Source organism: Gymnoscopelus microlampas (assembly GCF_963454915.1).
Source record: "Gymnoscopelus microlampas genome assembly, chromosome: 20".
NCBI classification, from domain to species: domain Eukaryota; kingdom Metazoa; phylum Chordata; class Actinopteri; order Myctophiformes; family Myctophidae; genus Gymnoscopelus; species Gymnoscopelus microlampas.
The window spans coordinates 48,214,601-48,241,004 of NC_139957.1; the positions used below are offsets into that span (position 1 = coordinate 48,214,601).

The following is a 26,404-nucleotide window of genomic DNA, read 5'->3' on the forward strand; positions in this document are numbered from 1 at the left end:
CGTCCTCCTCATTAAAACATCAACACATACGTCCTCATTATTAAAACATCAACACATACGTCCTCCTCATTAAAACATCAACACATACGTCCTCCTCATTAAAACATCAACACATACGTCCTCCTCATTAAAACATCAACACATACGTCCTCATTAAAACATCAACACATACGTCCTCCTCATTAAAACATCAACACATACGTCCTCATTATTAAAACATCAACACATACGTCCTCATTATTAAAACATCAACACATACGTCCTCATTAAAACATCAACACATACGTCCTCATTATTAAAACATCAACACATACGTCCTCATTATTAAAACATCAACACATACGTCCTCATTAAAACATCAACACATACGTCCTCATCATTAAAACATCAACACATACGTCCTCATTATTAAAACATCAACACATACGTCCTCATTATTAAAACATCAACACATACGTCCTCATTAAAACATCAACACATACGTCCTCATTATTAAAACATCAACACATACGTCCTCATTAAAACATCAACACATACGTCCTCATTAAAACATCAACACATACGTCCTCATTATTAAAACATCAACACATACGTCCTCATTAAAACATCAACACATACGTCCTCATTAAAACATCAACACATACGTCCTCCTCATTAAAACATCAACACATACGTCCTCATTAAAACATCAACACATACGTCCTCATCATTAAAACATCAACACATACGTCCTCATTAAAACATCAACACATACGTCCTCATTAAAACATCAACACATACGTCCTCATTATTAAAACATCAACACATACGTCCTCATCATTAAAACATCAACACATACGTCCTCATTAAAACATCAACACATACGTCCTCATTATTAAAACATCAACACATACGTCCTCATTATTAAAACATCAACACATACGTCCTCATCATTAAAACATCAACACATACGTCCTCATTAAAACATCAACACATACGTCCTCATTATTAAAACATCAACACATACGTCCTCCTCATTAAAACATCAACACATACGTCCTCATTATTAAAACATCAACACATACGTCCTCATCATTAAAACATCAACACATACGTCCTCATCATTAAAACATCAACACATACGTCCTCATTATTAAAACATCAACACATACGTCCTCATTATTAAAACATCAACACATACGTCCTCATTATTAAAACATCAACACATACGTCCTCATTATTAAAACATCAACACATACGTCCTCCTCATTAAAACATCAACACATACGTCCTCATTATTAAAACATCAACACATACGTCCTCATTATTAAAACATCAACACATACGTCCTCATTATTAAAACATCAACACATACGTCCTCATTATTAAAACATCAACACATACGTCCTCATTATTAAAACATCAACACATACGTCCTCATTAAAACATCAACACATATGTCCTCATTAAAACATCAACACATACGTCCTCATTAAAACATCAACACATACGTCCTCATTATTAAAACATCAACACATACGTCCTCATTATTAAAACATCAACACATACGTCCTCATTAAAACATCAACACATACGTCCTCATTAAAACATCAACACATACGTCCTCCTCATTAAACTTCATACATTGTCAGATACTCAGTGATGTTGCCAGGTTTGTCAGATACTCAGTGATGTTGCCAGGTTTGTCAGATACTCAGTGATGTTGCCAGGTTTTCAATGTGAGTCCCAGGACTCATCATGAATGAGTCTAATCTAGGATGTGATTTTATTTTTATCGCTCACCCTACCTGGCGGCCGTGTTTTAGGGCGAGCATCTCCCTGAGGTTACCAAACACTCCGTAAGATGTTATAAAAGTTTATATGAGGCCATATAGTTACATGTTGTTGAACGTGTTGTGTTGTTACTATTATTATTTGGCATCGGGACAGAGAGCTCAGTCTGACGTTATATGGAAAACGTTTTATCACCGAGGAAATGCTTCTGAACAGTGTTGCCAGATTTTGCGAGAGAAATAAGCAACCATGATTATGAAAACAAGTCCAAAAGAAGCGACTAGGCCACATGAGAACATTAAACCTATATATAAATACGTTGGATGTTTGAAAATAGCCGATCTACAAGCTCACATGTATGTATGGCATCCTAGTGAACTATCCTACAGTGTGTGAAAAGCACAACGATAAGAGACAACAGAGCCTCCTGTAGTGTGAAACGCTTAACGATCAGATATGTGACAGCAGAGCCTCCTGTAGTGTGAAACGCTTAACGATCAGATATATGACAGCAGAGCCTCCTGTAGTGTGAAACGCTTAACGATCAGATATGTGACAGCAGAGCCTCCTGTAGTGTGAAACGCTTAACGATCAGATATGTGACAGCAGAGCCTCCTGTAGTGTGAAACGCTTAACGATCAGATATATGACAGCAGAGCCTCCTGTAGTGTGAAACGCTTAACGATCAGATATGTGACAGCAGAGCCTCCTGTAGTGTGAAACGCTTAACGATCAGATAAAAGTCCTACAGTGTGTACCTGCTCTAAGAAATGTCAAATAGCACAGACTGCTTGTACAACCAGAGGTTGTGGGTTCAGTATGTTTGCTCCAGGGCTCAACAACACTGTTGAGTCTAAATACACTGTCTGTCTGTCTGTCTGTCTGTCTGTCTGTCTGTCTGTCTACATATACACACTAAATACAATACAGTTTGTTTTTCCTCTGACAGTTTGGAGACTTTGTGACCACAGTACAATTCTACACACATGACGCACGCGGGCGGACAGACACACACACGCACGCACGCACGCACGCACGCACGCACACACACACACACACACACACACACACACACACACACACACACACACACACACACACACACACACACACACACACACACACACACACACACACACAACAATATAGACATCATCAGACACTCTTAATCCAGAGTGATTTACAGTAAGCAAGGACAACACAAGATAATACATCAAATGCATAGAAATAGTAATCTCTCACACACACACACACACACACACACACACACACACACACACACACACACACACACACACACACACACACACACACACACACACACACACACAGCTGACAATAACAATAAGGAGTTGAGCAGGTTAGTAAGTACAGTAGTATGAAGGTAAGTAGGACTGGCTAATGTCATCCATATTATATTACATTATTATATTACATGATTATATTACATGATTATATATATTATAATGTTATCCATATTATATTACATGATTATATTACATGATTATATTACATGATTATATATATTATAATGTTATCCATATTATATTACATTATTATATTACATGATTATATTACATGATTACAGTACATTATTATATAACATGATTATATATATTATAATGTTATCCATATTATATTACATTATTATATAACATGATTATATATATTATAATGTTATCCATATTATATTACATTATTATATTACATTATTATATTACATGATTATATTACATGATTATATATATTATAATGTTATCCATATTATATTACATTATTATATAACATTATTATATATATTATAATGTTATCTATTATTATATTATGGTTGAATTAGGGATTAGAAATCCCCCTTTAATATTATTTATATCTTTGTGCTTATTTTATTACACTCTGTTATCACCATTATTACTTCTTTTATTTTATTATTTTATTACACTCTGTTATCACCATTATTACTTCTTTTATTTTATTATTTTATTACACTCTGTTATCATCATTATTACTTCTTTTATTTATTTTTTATAAGGATTATTTTGCTTGGTTTCTTATTTGCATGAGTTCACTAATTTATTCTAATTTATTCTACTCCCCCCCCGGGGCAGGCTGGGTTTTTTTGTTTGTTTTTTTGTATTGTGGTTGTTTTGTTCTGTTCTGTTTGTGGTCATACATGTACATTATATATATATATATATATATATATATATATATATATATATATATATATATATACACACACAATATATAAAACATGAACGTCTTGTATTTTAAAACAGAAAAAGCAAATGAAAATATTTAAAAACATTTACCAAAAAAAAACAACATGATATTATATATAGTATAATTTTATCCATATTAGAGTATTAATGTGGTTTGAGGTATTGGTCATGATATATATATATATATATATATATATATATATATATATATATATATATATATATATATATATATATATATATATATATACATACATATACATACATACATACATACATACATACATACTATATTACTTATAATTACATTAGTTACTATTATAGTTATATTAGTTATTATTATAGTTACTATTATAGTTATATTAGTTATTAGTATAGTTATATTTATAGTTATATTAGTTATTATTATAGTTATATCAGTTATTATTATAGTTATATTAGTTATTATTATAGTTATATTTATAGTTATATTAGTTATTATTATAGTTATATTTATAGTTATATTTATAGTTATATTAGTTATCATTATAGTTATATTAGTTACTATTAGTTATAGTAATTATTAACACTAGTTTCCATACTACTGGACTGAGCCTGATGCTAGGCTAACAGTTAGCTTCCTCTGCCAACAACCTGTAGAAAACAAAGAGAAGAAATAAAAGAGTTTAAAGTGTAAACTCTTACCTTCTCATGACGTCACAGCGTCCAGCTGGTGAACGATAAACAACAATACGCTGTTAATGAATGATTATTATTAATAATAATAATAATAAACAATAAGCTCTTTCTGCTCTGACACTAAACTCAGTGTGTATGAAACTCCTGCCGTGCGACACTGTCGCCCAGAAGAACAGATCTACAAGCTATCAACGCGTCGCGAGGCAACGAGTTGATAGCTTGTAGATCTGTTCTTTTTCAATAACATCGCGAGATGGGAGTTAACCTCGCGTCGCCACCCAAGGTTTCTGTGTGCCGTTAAAAAACTCATATCCGGTTCAAAGCCTGCCCATTGTATCCATTGTATCCGGTTATTTACACTCACACACACATGTACAATGCAGCACGTTTCCGTATCCGCTCCAAACCGGATGTGTAAATCACAAAGAGGATCGATCCCTGTCTAGACGGAAGAGCTTTGTTTTCATCGTTGGTTTCTCTCCTTCGACACTCAGAGAGGAGAACGGCTCAGTGTCGCCCTCCTGTGGTTCACACAGAGATGTAGGACATCACCGTTCAAGAGGCACGCGCCATCTCATATTCGCCACAACCAAGCAACTGAAAATGACAAGTGTGTGTTTAGAAGAAGAAGCATGACGTCATTATCATCTCTATCACAACATACAGTACATACAATACAACATCAGCTTCAACAGTTAAAAGGGCATGGACAAGTAATAAATATTCAAATGGATATTTAAAAACATATATATATATCAAATATTTGTATATATATATATATACTTTATTTTTATTTTTATTGTCTAATAAAGCAACAATTTCGCGGACCCCCTGCAGTACCTCGTGGACCCCCTAGGCGTTGCGGACCCCTGTTGAAGACTTGCACTAGGCCATTATGAGCACTTTAAAACTTTACTGTATACATTGAAAATAGCAGATCTACAAGCTCACAACGCGTTGTGAGCTTGTAGATCTGCTATTTTTAAAAAAATCTTGAAGTAAAAGTGGATTTTTGAAACACTAATAACACAAATCTGGTACTTTCAGATGGGGATTAGGGACAAATACATATTAATTTGAGGGTCCATGACATAAACATAATTAAGAACCACTGGTTAAAATAATTTTAAAAATGTGAAGCCCAAGTCCAAATAATCAACTACACTTTAGAAAAAAAAGCCCATAAAACCGCAACCCGCAACTACCAATATTTACATTGATTGATTGATGTACTTTATTTAGTAAGACATGAGAACAGTACATGACAGTACATAACAGTACATGGAAGTACAAATTCGCAATACAAGGTCTACTAAACTGGATAGCTCATTAAGCACTTAGCTTGTTTAAGATGAGATCCCCATGCACACAAATCATGTTGACATATAAGAGACAGACAGATATACACACTACTATACAGAATGTCATACAATCAGTTTACAGGTTACTGGTATGAAGGGTGAAAAATATGTACAAAAAAGAAAGAGAGGGGGGGGGGGTAGGTTAGGTTAGGACATGGGGTAGGTTAGGACTTGGACAGGGGCCATTTTTGAATTGCAGCCTCCTGAAGGTGTATCTTTAGGGCATTTTTGAAAGTGAGTAGGGTTTTACACTCCTTTACTCTTTTTGGTAGGGCATTCCACATTTTAGATGAATAGCATGAGAAAGAGTTCATTCCCTTTGTTGTGCCAAATCTGGGTTGAACATGGTTTGTGGAGCTGCCTCTGGTGTTATGATCATGGACTTGATTAACATTTTGGAAGTATTTTGACAAATACAGGGGGATCCCAATGTTGTGGTGTATCTTGAAGACCAGGCCCATAGCAAGTTGCTGTACTCTGTCCTCAACCCTAAGCCATCCAAGCCTAGTAAAATGATCAGGGGTTAGATGGGTTTTGTAATTGAGGCCAAGAAGTAGCCTTACAAGTTTGTTTTGGGATGTTTGGAGCCTTGTTTTTAGGGCCTTGGAGGTGTTGTGATACCATGAAGTACATGCATAATCATAATGACCTTGTATGAGGGCCCCTACAAGAATCTTCAGAGTATTCTTACTGACTTTACGAACAAGTCTCCACATCCTCCGTGTTATTTTGTGGACCTTTTTGATCGTCTTTTCAGCGTTTTTGTCACCTGAGAGGTTTGCCTCCAAGATGGAACCCAGGTAGGTAATTTCCTCCTTTCTTGTGATAACATTTTCACCCACTTTGATCGTGAAACTCTCAGCCTTTCTAAGGTTAGGGTTGGACCCAAAGAGGATGGATTCAGTTTTACCCAGGTGTAATGAGAGTTTGTTGTCGGAGAGCCAGATGCAGATCTTGTTGAGTTCAGTGCTGAGAGTTTTCTCAACCTGCAGCCTGTCCCTGTCCGAGACCAGCAGAGCCGAGTCATCTGCGAACAGGAACAGTTTGCAGTCGCAAGCTGAAGACATATCATTCACATATATCAGGAACAGTAGTGGTCCTAGTATGCTTCCTTGAGGAACACCACAAGTCACTGGGAGGGGAGGGGACTGGGTGCCGTTTACTTCCACCACTTGCTCCCTCCCTTCCAGGTAGGATCTCATCCAGTTCACCGACGTGTCATCAAAGCCTATTGCTTTGAGCTTATTGATCATAATTGGGTGATTAACGGTGTCAAAAGCCTTCTGGAGGTCCAGCATGACCATGCCGCAATATTTGCCCTTGTCGACATCTTGTTTGATAGAGTCGTTCAAATAGAGAAGGCATGTGTCAGTGGAGTGGTTTGTTCTGAAACCAGATTGGAATTCGTAAATTAGATTTTTTTGGGCAAGGTACTTATCAACCTGTTCATAGACTATTTTTTCCATGACTTTCGAGATGGAGCTAAGAATAGAAATAGGGCGGTAGTTGCCAGGGTCTAATTGGTTTCCTTTTTTGTACAGAGGGGTCACTCTTGCTTTTTTGAAGTCGTTAGGGACCCGTCCCTGTATGATGGAGAGGTTTATTATGTGGGTAATGATTGGGGCAATGGAGGCGGCTGAGTCTTTTAGAAATTTAGCGGGGATGTTGTCGGGACCTGTGGCTCTGTGTTGTTGGAGTGCACTCAATTTTTTAAACACCTCATCTGTTGACACAGGGGAGAGTTTAAAATCATCTTTGCGTACACCCTGTTTATCGTAAAATGAATCAACATACTCTCCACCATGACTCCCAGAGTGAGGGGGTAGTTTTTCAACTAACTCTGAGGCCACGGTCGTGAAGAATATGTTGAGGATTTTACTCACTTCCCGTTTGGATGAAATGAGAGTGTCATTCACCTTGAGGTTTATGTTTGTAAACCTGGTTTTCAATTTCTTGCTGCAGCCTAGTAGGTTGTTGAATAGCTTCCAGAGCTCACGTGGTTTGTTTTGATTTTCCTCAATTTTGCCATCGAGGTAGCTTTTTTCTGCTAACAACAGCATGCCATTAACCTTGTTTCTTAGCATGTTTTTCTCTTTTTTGAGTTTCGCTACGTGGGATTCGAGACCGTTATTGAAGCTTTTGGCAAGTTTGATCCTACTTTTATGATAGTCAGAACACTTTTTGTCTCTGACTTTCATGGTAGTAAGGATATCCGAATTCATCCATGGAACCGAGCGGGTTTTGACCCTGATGGTTTTCATGGGAGCCACACTGTCCAAAATTTATACATACAATACAAGCAACTTAACAGAAAAATAAGCCCAAAGTCGCTTATAATAAGTGGACATGGCAACACTGGTTTCTGTCTCGGCAGTATCGCGTACTTTGTGCTCTTTAGATAGCTCAATAAACGTATACAGTGGACACATCGAAAAGCAACACAGCAGAAAACAATGTGTGATATGTCTTCTTTTATTTTCCAGAAGCAATTACTTTACAAAGGTCTCAGTCATTCATAAATATATTTTGTTCATGAGCTGATCCACCGGGCTCTCATTAACTCCTATGCATTCCACTGAACTCACGGCTGCAGTCTGGCTCCCATGGTGCGACGAATCTGCCGGCTGGAATTGCATGATAGCGAAAATGACGTAGATGACCCTACCTTCTTTAAATATATCTTGCATGATACACTCAGAGATTGTGGAATAGTTGTCTGGCTCATAGACTGTAAAAAAGGAAGGTCTGGCTACGCGAGACTAGTTCAGTAATGATTGAACATCAGGTACCCCATGTCCTAACCTAACCTACCCCCCCCCCCTCTCTTTCTTTTTTGTACATATTTTTCACCCTTCATACTTCATACCAGTAACCTGTAAACTGATTGTATGACATTCTGTATAGTAGTGTGTATATCTGTCTGTCTCTTATATGTCAACATGATTTGTGTGCATGGGGATCTCATCTTAAACAAGCTACGTGCTTAACTGAGCTATCCAGTTTAGTAGACCTTGTATTGCGAATTTGTACTTCCATGTACTGTTATGTACTGCCATGTACTGTTCTCATGTCTTACTAAATAAAGTACATCAATCAATCAAAGGTTCAGTAAGCGGAAGTTCTCTCATGGCTTTTATCATTTGACTTGATATATATTAGTTTTATTTTGAAGAGCAACCGGAAGTTCTCTCATGGTTGTCAGCGCTGACTTAACAGACATTTTGTCTATTTTCACCACAAGAGGGCAGCAAAGCCTAGATTTTACTTATATTATGCATTGAGCTGTAAAATGAGGAAAAATAATGTTATAATATAAGGAGTCTGGACTTTTAATAATAATAATAATAATAATAATAATGTTATAATATAAGGAGTCTGTGGAGATGTAAGAGGACTTTTAATAATAATAATAATAATAATAATAATAATAATTGTAAAGGCAACCTAACAACAAATAATTGCCAGTGAGGGATATGGTGTAAAGCTTTTCCAACGCATGGTGTTGACAGTAAATCGGGTCTCTTGAGTGCATTTAAAATGTTTATTTTGATGACAGCATAAACAAAAGCCGGGTGTTTAACGTATAACTGTGATAAGAAAATAAACCGAAAATAACTCAAAACAAACTCAAAACAAACAAAACCGTATGGCTTCCCTCTGATGATTCCCAATCCCTGATGCTCACCTGTGACCCCCCCTGTGACCCCCCCTGTGACCCCCCCATACAGGCTGGACCCCCAGATTATCTGAATCCCCTCCTATGCCCCGGTCAATTCAGTAGTATCACACCTTCACAATATCACAACACCTTCTCATACAAATATTAAACCACAATCAAATTGGCTGCAACAATAATAATAATGTAAGAAGTCTGTGGAGATGTGATGAGTTTTAATAATAATAATAATAATAATAATAATAATAATAATAATAATAATAATAATAATAATAATAATAATAATAATAATAATACTCAGACAAGTAAAAGTTATATACTTTATGACTGGGTCAAAGGTCAAAGTAAAAAACATATTTTCAGAGTAAAAGCCTCTCAGTGGAATGTTTCAGCAGGACTGTAGTGTTTAAACTCTTTTATGTGCTTTTAGTTCAGGAGCTGACATTGGGGACAAGGGTAGATATATATATAAAAATAATCATGAATAGTAGCCTAATGCAGGTGTAAGACCATTGTGTTTGTATTGTGTTAAAGGTATAATGCATAGTTTTCTATGCATTTCGGGGGTTTTGGGGGGTTTGCCGCGCGCCCAGGATAGATGTCCCTTATTTCAATCTCTGGTGGTTTGCCACACCTTAGCTTTTGCTGAACTGACGCCATAGTTTTAGTCTCTTCTGGTCAATGTCCGTCCAAATGTATCTGCATACAGTATCTAACAGTATCATTTCATCAGCCCCGCCCCCAGCCAGTGGGAGGGGACTATTTCCTGGATTACAGTGAAATGTGTTTGACCGTCTGTCTGTCTGTCTGTCTGTCTGTCTGTCGGTCGTGTCCAGCTTTTCACGTCCAAAACGATTTCCATCTGCAACTGTTAACCCAAAGTCATTTATCTTTGGTGGATTTCAAACAGTGCCTGATATTAATGACTTCATGATATTAATGACTTCATGATATTAATGACTTCATGAGGCCAAAACTACATTCCTTCAAAATGTTCAAACTTTCTATAAGCAGGCTTTATATTATATAGGCTCTATAAGCTTTAGATACAGCAGGCTTTAGATACAGCTTTAGATACAGTAGGCTTTAGATACAGCTTTAGATACAGTAGGCTTTAGATACAGCTTTAGATACAGTAGGCTTTAGATACAGCTTTAGATACAGTAGGCTTTAGATACAGCTTTAGATACAGCAGGCTTTAGATACAGCTTTAGATACAGCTTTAGATACAGTAGGCTTTAGATCAGTGTTGTGTTCTAGTTTTTTTTGTAGGTATACTATGATTATTCCCTGCCTCTCACACGCACGGCATGCACGCGTCTATAATTAATTAAATGTAAAAAATGTGCACGCCCCACAGAAATATTGAATGTGAAAATGTACACACAATATGCTTTGTACTGATTTTTCTTTTGTACTGATTTTTCTTACTGATGTCTGATCACCTGAGCTCAACCACTTCCAAGCTTAGATGCATTTTCTTTGTTGGCGGTGGTCGTGGACGTGGTCCCATCTTCGTTTCCAAGAGTCAGAAGCAGACTGAACTAAAACCAACATTTCGTTGCCTTTTATGCTGTGCTATGACACACATACGCGAATACTAATGAAGCACTCTAATCACTGCCTGATTAAAGTACTTCATTAGTATTCGCATCGTTGTTAATGTGTGAATTCCGTCGCAGCCATTACTTATCACCTCAAGAACAATAGCTTCACACATGATAAGCCATCAACTCAGTTAGTCCACATTCTTCACATCCTTGGGCAGTTAGCGTATCAGATACGCTGTTTCGAACAGTTTTTGAAGGTATACGGTGGCGACGAAAAAAAATCTCAAGGTATACGCCGTACACAGCATCTGACGGTAGAACACACCACTGCTTTAGATACAGTAGGCTTTAGATACAGCAGAGTTTAAAGTGGTCTTCCTGTATTGTTCCACATTCATTTTATTCCAGTTATTTAATGTAATGTTATTCCAGTTATTTCCCATTCCAGTGTTTAGACATATCTATAGTTAGTTGGGGGGGGGGGGGGGCTTGAGTGGTGAGTCACTGATTTAGACACATCTGTACAGGTGTGGGGGTCCAGTAGAGTACAGGGGGTCCAGTAGAGTACAGGGGGTCCAGTAGCGTACAGGGGGTCCAGTAGAGTACAGGGGGTCCAGTAGCATACAGGGGGTCCAGTAGAGTACAGGGGGTCCAGTAGAGTACAGGGGGTCCAGTAGCGTACAGGGGGTCCAGTAGAGTACAGGGGGTCCAGTAGCATACAGGGGGTCCAGTAGAGTACAGGGGGTCCAGTAGCGTACAGGGGGTCCAGTAGAGTACAGGGGGTATTAAGGCCCGTTTAGACTGCATTTTCGGTGTTGAAAACAAATCTTTGAAAATGCTCTGCCTGGTGATGTCATCATGGTGAGGTCATCATGGTGAGGTCATCATGGTGATGTCATCATGGTGAGGTCATCATGGTGATGTCATCATGGTGAGAGCTGCATTACCATATAACTCTATGGTGAAAACAAACAGCTGTGACAGGAAGTAGAACAGAAGTAGTGTCACAGCGCCACATGCACACTACAGTGTTTTCAATCACTTTGACGTCTCTGTGTAAACGCAGAATAAACGGCGCTTTGTGGTTTCCTGTTCTGATGGTTGCCGTGGAAACGTTAGACACATCCGTACTCATACCAGACGGTCTGGGGGTCGTTGTTTGGGTCGGGGGAGGCAGGCGTACTTTTAGGTCGCTCCGCGGAGCTCCCGCTCCCCTCCTCCCCTCCTTCTTTCTCCAGGTGGGAGGAGTCAGCGGGGCGGCCCCCCTCTCTAAGCCCCTCCCCCTGCTCTGAACTGTCGTCCAATTGCAGGGCGGGGACCGCCCTGACGGGGGTCACCATGGCGACCTCGCCGCGGTAGGCGGGGCCGGTCCTCCCTCTGTCTCGGTCTCTCTCTCTCTCGGCCAATCGCTCCGTTTGCAGGTTGAGAGACGACGAATGGTGGAGGGGGGTGGAGTTTAGGAAGGTCATATCTGCCTGCTGATTGGCGGGACCGGCGAGCCGTGCCGAAAGCGGCCGCTCTCTAGCCCCGCCGCCCGGTCTGCGAAGCACCACGTCCGATTGGCTGAGCGAGCCGTCATTTCCGCGGTAACTGTCGGGTCCGTTGGAGCGCAGCAAATCGGCCGAGGCCAAACTGAAGGCTCTGCTCAGTGATTGGCTGCTTCTCTGATTGGGGAGGGGCTGGGCCGAGGCCGGCGATTGGCCCACAGGCTGGCGGGGAGAGGGCTTAACGCTCTGTCCCGGTCTCTGGTTGGCTGATTGAACAGTGGGTGTGACGTAGCTGGTGGGAGTCTGGTCTCGGCCAATAGGAGCAGTGTGGGAGGGGCCTCGGGTGAAATAGTCGGTCATTAAGTCCTCCCTACTTCCTGTAGAAACCTGCAAACGGCAAAGAAATAAATATAATATAAATAGAAACAATAACATGATACTCGTTAGCGTCATAGCATAAGTCATATTTTTCAGATTTTCAGGAAAGAAGAAACAAAAAGTCATGTTTATCTGCCTTTATTTATATCTGTTTAACTCTATATTCTCCTAACAATGCTGATTCATCCTTCCTTATTGCCCATGTCCTCAGCCTATCAGAATGCTTGTTACATTCAAAATCAAAAAGTTGACTTAAAGGAGCTACACCATGAATTAAAAAAATAATAATAATATTTAATATCATATTATTTATGTCCCTCAAGCGTTTTTCAAAAGGTTTGAGCCTAAATCAAGCCTCAGATATACTCATTCCAACTAACTTCTCTCTGGCTTATAAAGCACTTTCACCTGCAATACCATATTGTCCTGTTTGGCACGGGGCGCTATTGAGCCAGTTTGTATGCATGTTATGTCCTGGTTCTGTGTGGAAAAAGTAAAAAAAATAAAATAAGAAAAAAAGAAAAAAAAGAAAAAATGAAAAAAATGTTTTGTTTTTTTTTTTTGGGGGATTTTTTTTTTTGGTTAGAACTGAAAAACGGGAGGAATTGTTCCCAGACGTGACGTAGGCAGGGGGAACAAATCTGACGGACTGTTTTCAGACCAATTTACATAAAAAACACAGATAACCTATGAAAGCCTGCATGCTCGAAGTCGGGTATTTGTTGGAACAGAAGAGAGGTGGGGGAGACCAAAAACACACAAAAATGAAGAAAAAGTTAAAATTCATGGTGTAGACCCTTTAAAGCACTTTCTGCCTAAGTCATTTTGGAATGTAGCAAGCATTCTGATTGGCTTAGGATATAGGCAATGATGCAGGAGAGTAGAGTTATATAAATAAAGAGTTAGGAGAGTAGAGTTATATAAATAAAGAGTTAGGAGAGTAGAGTTATATAAATAAAGAGTTAGGAGAGTAGAGTTATATAAATAAAGAGTTAGGAGAGTAGAGTTATATAAATAAAGAGTTAGGAGAGTAGAGTTATATAAATAAAGAGTTAGGAGAGTAGAGTTGGGCAGAAATGTTACTTAGGTAATTATGCTGAGGCTAACGATGTAATACTATTAAAACTAAACCCATGGTCCATTAGGTTACTATTAAAACTAAACCCATGGTCTATTAGGTTACTATTAAAACTAAACCCATGGTCCATTAGGTTACTATTAAAACTAAACCCATGGTCTATTAGGTTACTATTAAAACTAAACCCATGGTCTATTAGGTTACTATTAAAACTAAACCCATGGTCTATTAGGTTACTATTAAAACTAAACCCATGGTCTATTAGGTTACTATTAAAACTAAACCCATGGTCCATTAGGTTACCATTAAAACTAAACCCATGGTCTATTAGGTTACTATTAAAACTAAACCCATGGTCCATTAGGTTACCATTAAAACTAAACCCATGGTCTATTAGGTTACTATTAAAACTAAACCCATGGTCCATTAGGTTACCATTAAAACTAAACCCATGGTCTATTAGGTTACTATTAAAACTAAACCCATGGTCTATTAGGTTACTATTAAAACTAAACCCATGGTCTATTAGGTTACTATTAAAACTAAACCCATGGTCCATTAGGTTACTATTAAAACTAAACCCATGGTCTATTAGGTTACTATTAAAACTAAACCCATGGTCCATTAGGTTACCATTAAAACTAAACCCATGGTCTATTAGGTTACTATTAAAACTAAACCCATGGTCTATTAGGTTACCATTAAAACTAAACCCATGGTCCATTAGGTTACCATTAAAACTAAACCCATGGTCTATTAGGTTACTATTAAAACTAAACCCATGGTCTATTAGGTTACTATTAAAACTAAACCCATGGTCTATTAGGTTACTATTAAAACTAAACCCATGGTCTATTAGGTTACTATTAAAACTAAACCCATGGTCCATTAGGTTACTATTAAAACTAAACCCATGGTCTATTAGGTTACTATTAAAACTAAACCCATGGTCTATTAGGTTACCATTAAAACTAAACCCATGGTCTATTAGGTTACCATTAAAACTAAACCCATGGTCTATTAGGTTACTATTAAAACTAAACCCATGGTCTATTAGGTTACTATTAAAACTAAACCCATGGTCTATTAGGTTACCATTAAAACTAAACCCATGGTCTATTAGGTTACCATTAAAACTAAACCCATGGTCTATTAGGTTACCATTAAAACTAAACCCATGGTCTATTAGGTTACTATTAAAACTAAACCCATGGTCTATTAGGTTACTATTAAAACTAAACCCATGGTCTATTAGGTTACTATTAAAACTAAACCCATGGTCTATTAGGTTACTATTAAAACTAAACCCATGGTCTATTAGGGTTAAACCATTAAAACTAAACCCATGGTCTATTAGGTTACTATTAAAACTAAACCCATGGTCTATTAGGTTACTATTAAAACTAAACCCATGGTCTATTAGGTTACTATTAAAACTAAACCCATGGTGTATTAGGTTACTATTAAAACTAAACCCATGGTCTATTAGGGTTAAACCATTAAAACTAAACCCATGGTCTATTAGGTTACTATTAAAACTAAACCCATGGTCTATTAGGGTTAAACCATTAAAACTAAACCCATGGTCCATTAGGTTACTATTAAAACTAAACCCATGGTCTATTAGGTTACTATTAAAACTAAACCCATGGTCTATTAGGTTACTATTAAAACTAAACCCATGGTCTATTAGGTTACTATTAAAACTAAACCCATGGTCTATTAGGTTACTATTAAAACTAAACCCATGGTCTATTAGGTTACTATTAAAACTAAACCCATGGTCTATTAGGTTACTATTAAAACTAAACCCATGGTCTATTAGGTTACTATTAAAACTAAACCCATGGTCCATTAGGTTACCATTAAAACTAAACCCATGGTCCATTAGGTTACCATTAAAACTAAACCCATGGTCTATTAGGTTACTATTAAAACTAAACCCATGGTCTATTAGGTTACTATTAAAACTAAACCCATGGTCTATTAGGTTACTATTAAAACTAAACCCATGGTCTATTAGGTTACTATTAAAACTAAACCCATGGTCTATTAGGTTACCATTAAAACTAAACCCATGGTCTATTAGGTTACTATTAAAACTAAACCCATGGTCTATTAGGTTACTATTAAAACTAAACCCATGGTCTATTAGGTTACTATTAAAACTAAACCCATGGTCTATTAGGTTACTATTAAAACTAAACCCATGGTCCATTAGGTTACTATTAAAACTAAACCCATGGTCTATTAGGTTACTATTAAAACTAAACCCATGGTCTATTAGGTTACTATTAAAACTAAACCCATGGTCTATTAGGTTACTATTAAAACTAAACCCATGGTCTATTAGGTTACTATTAAAACTAAACCCATGGTCCATTAGGTTACCATTAAAACTAAACCCATGGTCTATTAGGTTACTATTAAAACTAAACCCATGGTCTATTAGGTTACTATTAAAACTAAACCCATGGTCTATTAGGTTACTATTAAAACTAAACCCATGGTCTATTAGGTTACTATTAAAACTAAACCCATGGTCCATTAGGTTACTATTAAAACTAAACCCATGGTCCATTAGGTTACTATTAAAACTAAACCCATGGTCCATTAGGTTACTATTAAAACTAAACCCATGGTCTATTAGGTTACTATTAAAACTAAACCCATGGTCCATTAGGTTACTATTAAAACTAAACCCATGGTCCATTAGGTTACTATTAAAACTAAACCCATGGTCTATTAGGTTACTATTAAAACTAAACCCATGGTCTATTAGGTTACTATTAAAACTAAACCCATGGTCTATTAGGTTACTATTAAAACTAAACCCATGGTCTATTAGGTTACTATTAAAACTAAACCCATGGTCTATTAGGTTACTATTAAAACTAAACCCATGGTCTATTAGGTTACTATTAAAACTAAACCCATGGTCTATTAGGTTACTATTAAAACTAAACCCATGGTCTATTAGGTTACTATTAAAACTAAACCCATGGTCTATTAGGTTACTATTAAAACTAAACCCATGGTCTATTAGGTTACTATTAAAACTAAACCCATGGTCTATTAGGTTACTATTAAAACTAAACCCATGGTCTATTAGGTTACTATTAAAACTAAACCCATGGTCCATTAGGTTACCATTAAAACTAAACCCATGGTCTATTAGGTTACTATTAAAACTAAACCCATGGTCTATTAGGTTACTATTAAAACTAAACCCATGGTCTATTAGGTTACTATTAAAACTAAACCCATGGTCTATTAGGTTACTATTAAAACTAAACCCATGGTCCATTAGGTTACTATTAAAACTAAACCCATGGTCTATTAGGTTACTATTAAAACTAAACCCATGGTCCATTAGGTTACTATTAAAACTAAACCCATGGTCTATTAGGTTACCATTAAAACTAAACCCATGGTCCATTAGGTTACTATTAAAACTAAACCCATGGTCCATTAGGTTACTATTAAAACTAAACCCATGGTCTATTAGGTTACTATTAAAACTAAACCCATGGTCCATTAGGTTACTATTAAAACTAAACCCATGGTCCATTAGGTTACTATTAAAACTAAACCCATGGTCTATTAGGTTACTATTAAAACTAAACCCATGGTCTATTAGGTTACTATTAAAACTAAACCCATGGTCTATTAGGTTACTATTAAAACTAAACCCATGGTCTATTAGGTTACTATTAAAACTAAACCCATGGTCTATTAGGTTACTATTAAAACTAAACCCATGGTCTATTAGGTTACTATTAAAACTAAACCCATGGTCTATTAGGTTACTATTAAAACTAAACCCATGGTCCATTAGGTTACTATTAAAACTAAACCCATGGTCTATTAGGTTACTATTAAAACTAAACCCATGGTCTATTAGGTTACCATTAAAACTAAACCCATGGTCCATTAGGTTACTATTAAAACTAAACCCATGGTCCATTAGGTTACTATTAAAACTAAACCCATGGTCTATTAGGTTACTATTAAAACTAAACCCATGGTCTATTAGGTTACTATTAAAACTAAACCCATGGTCTATTAGGTTACTATTAAAACTAAACCCATGGTCTATTAGGTTACCATTAAAACTAAACCCATGGTCTATTAGGTTACCATTAAAACTAAACCCATGGTCTATTAGGTTACTATTAAAACTAAACCCATGGTCTATTAGGTTACCATTAAAACTAAACCCATGGTCTATTAGGTTACTATTAAAACTAAACCCATGGTCTATTAGGTTACTATTAAAACTAAACCCATGGTCTATTAGGTTACTATTAAAACTAAACCCATGGTCCATTAGGTTACTATTAAAACTAAACCCATGGTCTATTAGGTTACTATTAAAACTAAACCCATGGTCTATTAGGTTACTATTAAAACTAAACCCATGGTCCATTAGGTTACTATTAAAACTAAACCCATGGTCTATTAGGTTACTATTAAAACTAAACCCATGGTCTATTAGGTTACTATTAAAACTAAACCCATGGTCCATTAGGTTACTATTAAAACTAAACCCATGGTCCATAAGGTTACCATTAAAACTAAACCCATGGTCTATTAGGTTACTATTAAAACTAAACCCATGGTCCATTAGGTTACTATTAAAACTAAACCCATGGTCTATTAGGTTACTATTAAAACTAAACCCATGGTCCATAAGGTTACCATTAAAACTAAACCCATGGTCTATTAGGTTACCATTAAAACTAAACCCATGGTCTATTAGGTTACTATTAAAACTAAACCCATGGTCTATTTGTTCGGTTTTCCCTGATAGCAGTGGAAATGTAAGTCACGTGCTTATCTGTTATTATGAGCAGAGAGCATGTGACTTATATTTGGAGCGATGGCGCGCTCAACAGGTTGAGGGGTGAAAGTGCACTACTCTTGCGTGATGATATATATATATAGAAAAGTATGATGTGCGCATGCTCAGCAACCATTTAGTCAGTCGATCGTTGGAAACCTGATGGGGTGGTCGGTATGTACATTGATCATACATGTTTATAATCATAAACACCTATATTGCTTTTATATTATGAGTAGTCAGGAGTATGTTCAGTATGTATTTGACGTTGTCTGTTTCTCTACTTTCTTTTACAGTAAATTACCTTTCTTTCTCTATTATGTGCCACAACAAATGCTACAACGTAGTTACCAGGCTAATGATAGCATGTGACCGCAGGCTGGTTGATTTACAGTATAGTCAGAGAATGTCTGTATGTGTGTGTGTGTGTGAAGCATTTATATAAACAACAAAAAGACACTTTTCGTTGTGGACTGGTTTATTTGTTGTTGTTGAATGAGTAATTTTCACCGTGGTACCATTAAGGTTGTTATCAGGCCAACGAAGCCCCTGGTCAGAAGGGAGAGTTAATAACTTGAAACGTTCACAAATGGTTATTCAGCTCTAAATCTGAACAGTAATTTACGAACCGAGCCCTGTGTTAAGGAGAGCACAGAGAACGTAATTTTATAATGGTACCCTGTGATAGGAATTATCACAGAGAAAGCAGAATAAGTTTAGCTTCAACCAGCCTGTGTCGCTTAGTGCTGCAAGTTGCAAATGGTTGCTAGCCGAATTAGCCCGTGGAGGAAAAAGAGCGGGAGCCAGCGATCGTCGGGTCGACCGAGGAGACTTCGGTGTGGACCGGGAGAGGGACATCCCAGCTCATTTATCCAGAAGCAAGGGGGGAAATCGGCGGACCGTCGGAGCGGACGCACGCGCACAGGACAAGGGAGTCATCTAATCCATTCATCAGAAAAGGAGCCACGCATGGAGCTTCAAGGATCGGGCCCAATTGCACTGCACACATAAAATCGACATGCTTGTGTGTTTTATTCTGGAGGGGATCTGAAGCATAAAGTTCATGAATCTGGGTCTAAAATGAATGAGATGAAGTTGACAAATGTGGTGCTTACTTGATTGCTAAACATTGTTTAAAATTGACTTTGCTATAATCGCTGACTGCTGAGCTAATAAACAGCTAACATTGCTGCAACAGAGCACGAGGTCTTGTAGCCAAAGCTAACTACCAGTTGACTTTACTAATGCTGCTAAGCTAATGTGCATTGATCACGAGGTGTTCTGCTGTGCTAACATTGCTAAAAACAGTGCACGAGGTCTTTGTGCTATTGCTAGGCTAAGGAGCTATTGGGCTAAAGCTAAAGTGCATTTGTCTGCATCACTGTGCATGCGCTAAAACTGCCGTCGTCAAACCGGAAGTGACATCATCGTGGACCGGAACCGGAACAAGGTGAGACACAACAGGATACGACAGGGAAAACTTTTCCTTGTAGTAGCGGAATACGACCAAGGGGTGTCACTGTTGCACAGCTCAGCCATTAGACGGCCATTCATTGACTTTAAGAGCATCTTTCCCCACAAAACAACCAAGGGGTGTCACTGTTGCACGCAGCTCAGCCATTAGACGGCCATTCATTGACTTTAAGAGCATCTTTCCCCACAAAACAACCAAGGGGTGTCACTTTTGCATAATAAATGGCCATTTACTTTTAAGTACATTATAGACATTTATTCAGAAGGCAAAATGGGGGATTTGGAAGTCCTGAAACTAAAGGCTAGCACTGCACAGTCCTTATTCACGAAGAGAGCCAACAAGATTGAGAATAACTTAGACTCCTTACGTGAAGATAAGTTAGTGGCTGAGCTTGAGGAACTTGAGGCTTGTTTTGAGACTCATGAGGAGGCTGTTATTGACTATTTAGAGGCCTTGGATGAGAAGGATGACGATTACAAAGAGATTGTTGACTCTGTGAAAGCCAAAATAGGCGAGCGCCGCCAGAAGTATGAGGACGTTAAGCAAAGATCTCAAGAGACATTGTGGAGTAAGTTCGTGGAGCCAAAGCTTAGTGAACTACAGGCAGACTGGGATGCTAATTTGGATCATGCCGAAAATGAAGAAGGGCAACTAATGTCCCAAAAAGTGTACAATAGCGTGCGCGCTAGCGTGAAGACTGCTATTGAACTAATGAGTGAATTTGTGGCAAAGTGGGGTCCCTTTATTCCTGAAAAGCATGAAAACGGACTGAAAAAGTATCTCAGAAAGTCAACAGAAAGGAGCCGAAAGACACTTGCTGTGTTAAAAAGCCAAATGGGTGATTTAGTGTCTAGTTTATCCAGTCAACAGGACAGTGAAGAAAGGAAGACCGAGCTAGCTGAAATGGAGGAGCAAGGTAAGGACGGAGACCCGTCCAGTGACCAAGCCAAGACACCAGTCAGCAGCAGGGGCCCAGGTGAGATGGGTGCATATGGGTATTCGCCCAGCATGCCAAGCATAATGGGGTCTTTATTTCCCAATCCTATGTGGAAAGGTCCGTTTGCAACCTCAATGCCAAGGGGGTCTCCTTTTTTGCCCAGAATGACCACAGAGATAACTAGCGCCACCACCTCCACAGAAACTAAACCTAGCACAATTGAAGTGGGGTCTAACAAACTGTCGCTGGTGACCAGCAGTCTGTCCTTCCCTCCAAGCACCCAAATGGAGTGGACTAGTGCGTCAACAACATTGCGCAGTCCTCCCTTATTAACGCCATGGTACAGTAGTGCCGCGTCAGGGCCGCTGTCCGCTCTCCCACCATCACGCAAATCTGCATTAGAGCTCGGAGCCATCAAAAAGGAGGATCGATCTCAAGGAGCATGGATTGGCAGCAGTGGGGGGCCGACGCGTCCTACATCTTCAATGGCTCAAGCAAGACAACCTGCTCAAGCGGCTGGAGGGATGGCTGCCCCGGGGGTTATGATGCCTAGGATTGCCCTGGCACGAATGTCACTTCCTACTTTCAGCGGTGACCAGAGGGGTTATTATCAATGGAGGGACAAGTGGGCGAGAATGCAACAAATGGCTGAGCCAACAGGGTCCCCAGAACTAATGTTATATCATCTGTTGGACAGCATTTCTAACACAGTGAAAAAGGAGCTTCGATTGGATTACTGCCGTGAGGTGAACGACGTTTTCCGTGAATTGCAAAGCCGTTATGGAAATGTGCCCCAGATCGTGAAGGAGATTACCACTGAGCTACAGGAGTTTCCTGCTGTGCGTGGAAACCAGCCGAAAGAGGCATTGAAATTGATACAAGCTGTGGAAATGGCGGTTCAGGACCTAACTGATTTGCAATCTGTGCATGTACTTCAAAACCAGCTGGTGGTCGATGCACTTGAGAGGAAACTACCGATGGACCTTATGAGGCAGTGGTTAGCAATTAAACTTAATCCACTAAATGGAATTAATGACTTTAATTTGTTTAATGGAATGTTGCATTTCCTAAGAGGACAGAGGGAGATTCTGATGCAACAGGACCTGTTATTGGCCCAACGTCCAGGCGCTGCCAAGAAAGGTGAGCCGTCACAGTCTCACTCCAAACAGCGTGAAAGGGGTGGCGAAAATGCTCCAGAAAAGCAGGCCTCAACCAAAGCAACAGTGAGTGGAGAAAGAGACAGTTCAGCTCAAGGCTCCTGCATGGTCTGTGACAAAGACGGGCATACTGGACAGCTTTTCCGCTGCAAGACATTCAGAAAGATGGTTGCTACAGAGAGGAGGGCCCAGGCAAAGACATTAAAAGTATGCTTTAAATGTCTGGAAGCCCACGAGGGGTCGTGTCGGAGAAAGTTTTTGTGCAAGAACATTGAGTGCAAAAAGGGGGACGATCCGTCAGACCATCATTTTCTGTTGTGCCTTAAAGCGCAGCCTGCCAAAGACATTGCTCCTAAAGAAAGGAAGAAGGGGGGTGGTGCAAAGGGTGGGGAGAAAGAGGACCGAGACCGAGAGTCTCGGAGCCCAACTGCGCAACAAGAGAGTGTCTCTGATGAGATAAGCCTTCTAAAAAAGGAAATAGCAGAGTTAAAATTAGCCAAAACTCACAAAATATCTACAACTGTTTGTGTTGGGAGGAGAGGGCCAAAGGTCCACCCAGTCCTACTGATGTTAATGGACGTTGAAGCCAAGCGAGGGGGCTGGGTTGGTGCTTTGATCGATTTAGCTTCGGACACGAACTATATAACCCACCAAGCTGCAAAGAAATTGGGATTATGCGGCGAACCTGTCACTCTAGTCGTGCGTGGGGTGGCTGGAATGGAGACTACAGTGGAAACGAAGAAATACACTGTGGAGTTAAAAGTGGCAGAGAAGAAGAGAGCAGTTCACAAGATGGACTGCTACGGTCTTGATGAAATTGCCAGGATCGAGAATACTGTGGATGTAAAGCGCTTAGAGAAGCTCTTCCCACGAGCTGGAAGTCTCAAGCGACCAGAGAAAGTGGAATTACTTATCAGTGCCAAGGAGGGTCGTCTCGCCCCTCGCCACTTGAGGCGGCGTGGTGATCTGGTACTGTGGGACAGCCCCCTTGGAAAGACTGTCACAGGCGTGCATGCTGATCTGACTGAGGGCTTGGAGATGACGGCGCATGTAGCTTCATCACATTGTGCTCTGACTATGAGAGCGGAGGCTGTGAGGGTTGAAATCCCTAAGAGTTATCCGGAGCAGAGCGGTGGAGTAGTTTCGACTGTAGCTGTCTGCAATGCCGATGTCTTGGAATGGATGCGCTGGGACAGTATTGGAGCTGCGTGCGATCCCATATGTGGTGGCTGCCGGTGTGGGAAGTGCGCCCCAGGGGGGAAAGAGATGTCTCTCGCTGACGAGAGAGAGCTCGCAGTGATCAAGGGAGGCCTAACCTATAAATTAAGCGATGCACACAGTGACAAACCGCATTGGGATGCAAGTTATCCATGGAAGGAAGACCCGTCTACCCTGCCAAACAACCGTGGCGCTGTCAAAGCCACGTTCCTGAAGTCTGAAAAGCGTCTCAGTCGCAATCCGGAGTGGAAGGACACGTATGCGGCACAGGTGCATGACATGGTCGAACGAGGAGCTGCTGTTAAGCTATCGAAGACTGCAATGGAGGAGTGGAATGGCCCTGTTTGGTACATCAATCATCTCATGGCGCCTAATCCGCATTCATCTTCTACACCAGTCCGGATCGTGTGGGACAGTAGTCAGGAGTTCCAGGGGGTCAGCATGAACAGTATCCTGTTAAAAGGCCCGGATGTCCTGAATCCCATCCGTGCAGTGTTGTTACGTTTCCGAGAGGGTGAGCATGCGGCTATAGGCGATATTTCTAAGATGTACAACTCAGTCTGGTTGGAAGAGAGAGAGGTGCATCTACACCGCTTCCTGTGGAGGGACTCTCCAGACGAGGACATCATGGACTATGCAGTGGTACGCGTTAACATGGGTGACCGACCAGCTGGTTGTATTGCTCAAGTCGCCATGCGCGAGACCGCTGGTCTACCCCAGTTCAGCGACATGGTGGACGAGAAGAACGTCATCGAGAGCAACGCTTACGTCGACGACCTATTCTGCTCGGATAATGATCCCCAAAGACTGAATGACATCCTCACGGGAGTTAAGACCATATTGGCAACCGGAGGATTTCACCTGAAACCTTGGGTGCGGTCAGGCCAAAGTGGGAGGCAGAGTGACAGCGCAAGCAAGCGTGAAACTGTCCTATTACCGAACCAAATGAGAGAGGAGGACAACAAGGCGCTGGGGGTTGGTTACCACGTAGAGGGAGACAGCTTTTTTCTCATGGTGGCGATCAATTTCTCAGCGCGAAAGGGGAAGATGCGGACAGGGCTTAACCTCCCAGTGGAGGAAGTGGAGGAGAAGACACCAAACCCTCTCACACGTCGTGAGTTATTGAGCCAGGTGGCCGGCTTGTATGATCCCCTTGGTCTTGCAACGCCTCTGAAGCAGAAGGGTGTTATCCTGGTAAGAAGGGCATTTCAAGAAGCGGGGACATTGACCAGAGACACCTGGGACAAGCCTCTCTCCGATGAGCTCCGAGGAAGAGCTATTGAGATGTTTAAGGAGTACGCTCAGTTAAGCTCCATCACATTTCCGAGGAGCATTACACCACCCAACTGGGTGGGGAAGCCCTGGGGAATAACCTTCTCTGATGGGAGTTCAGAGTCATATGGTGCAGTGCTCTACCTGCGGTGGGAAACGTCCCGCGGAGTCGAAGTCCGGCTGGTTGAAGCAAAGGCCAAGCTGGCTCCCTTGGATCAGAAAGGTGACGCTGTGAAGGCGGAAATCTGCGGGGCTGTCTTCGCCTCCAGGTTGAAAGGGCACATGCTGAAACACAGTCGACTGGAAGTGGAGAGATGGGTCCATTTCATAGATAGCCAGACTGTTTTGGGGGCCGTCCAGAGGGACAGTTACGGGTTCCAGACCTTTTTTGCTAATAGAGTTGGCGAAATTCAGAAGTCAGGGCCTGTAACAGACTGGTGGTGGATTCCAGGGGAGGAGAACGTGGCAGACCTTGTTACAAGGGGATGCACCCTCAAACAGTTAGGGTGTGATTCCCTGTGGCAGAGAGGTCCCAGCTTCCTGGCAGGTCCCGTGGAGGAGTGGCCAATGAAATCCGCTGCGGATGTGGCTGCTGGGTCCAGGGAGGCCGTTGGGGCACTGCGGAGGAAAGCGTTCTCAGCTGTCACCACAAGGGCTCAAGCCAAGAAACAAAGCGTCTCGCCGGGCAACGATGGGCAGACTCCAGTGAACAAGAAGGCGCCGGCAGTCAATGACGGAGGGGCGTCAGCTGTCGCTGATGTCAGGTCAACGCCGGATGCAGATGGAAGGCCAGCGGTAGCTGTTGATTGGATGAAGAAGCTCTGGGGATCAGTCCTCATAAGCCAGATGGACTTGACGCGCTTTGGCACGCTATCCAAGCTCTGCGGCGCTTTGGGTTATGTCCGGAGATATTTGCAGAACCTGATGGATCGTGTGGCCAGGCAGAAGATGCGCCATATTGCACTCCTAGCTAAGGAGCGAAAGGCGGCTTTCTTTGACTTGTGTCTTGCAACCCAGTCTGGGGTGTCTTTTCCCACGACAACGCTTAACCGACTGGTGGTGGGCAAGAATAAAGAGTCAAGCCTGTTGCTGTGTCATGGCCGCGTCCAGTCTGTGAATGAAGAGGAAGTTGGTGTTCCATTAATCCCCTATGGGGAGCGCATTGGAGTCCTTCTGGCTGAAGAGGCTCACCATGCCAATCACGAGGGGGTCGCTGGTACTCTTCTGAGAATGAGAGGAAAGGCCTGGGTGGTGCAGGGGCCGAGGGTCGCGCGCAAAGTCATTGATGCGTGCCTGCACTGCC

At 40.3% G+C, this 26,404-nt stretch overlaps 2 protein-coding genes across 5 annotated transcripts in view; both read right to left on the minus strand.

The window, feature by feature from the left end:
• Nucleotides 1-4,826, minus strand: part of pals1a (protein associated with LIN7 1, MAGUK p55 family member a) — a 65,450-nt gene extending 60,624 nt beyond the window's left edge. Inside the window, exon 1 of the mRNA XM_084045372.1 lies at nucleotides 4,677-4,826. The gene's annotated coding sequence lies outside the window, so the exon portion shown is untranslated. The remainder of the gene's footprint in view (nucleotides 1-4,676) is intronic.
• Nucleotides 4,827-12,341: 7,515 nt separating this feature from the next.
• Nucleotides 12,342-26,404, minus strand: part of ccdc88c (coiled-coil domain containing 88C) — a 112,906-nt gene continuing 98,843 nt past the window's right edge. For all 4 annotated transcript variants that reach the window (XM_084045621.1, XM_084045620.1, XM_084045618.1 and 1 more), the window contains one exon: nucleotides 12,342-13,131. In XM_084045621.1, coding sequence (XP_083901747.1) covers nucleotides 12,373-13,131 — 759 coding nt within the window. In that variant the 3' untranslated portion in view covers nucleotides 12,342-12,372. The remainder of the gene's footprint in view (nucleotides 13,132-26,404) is intronic.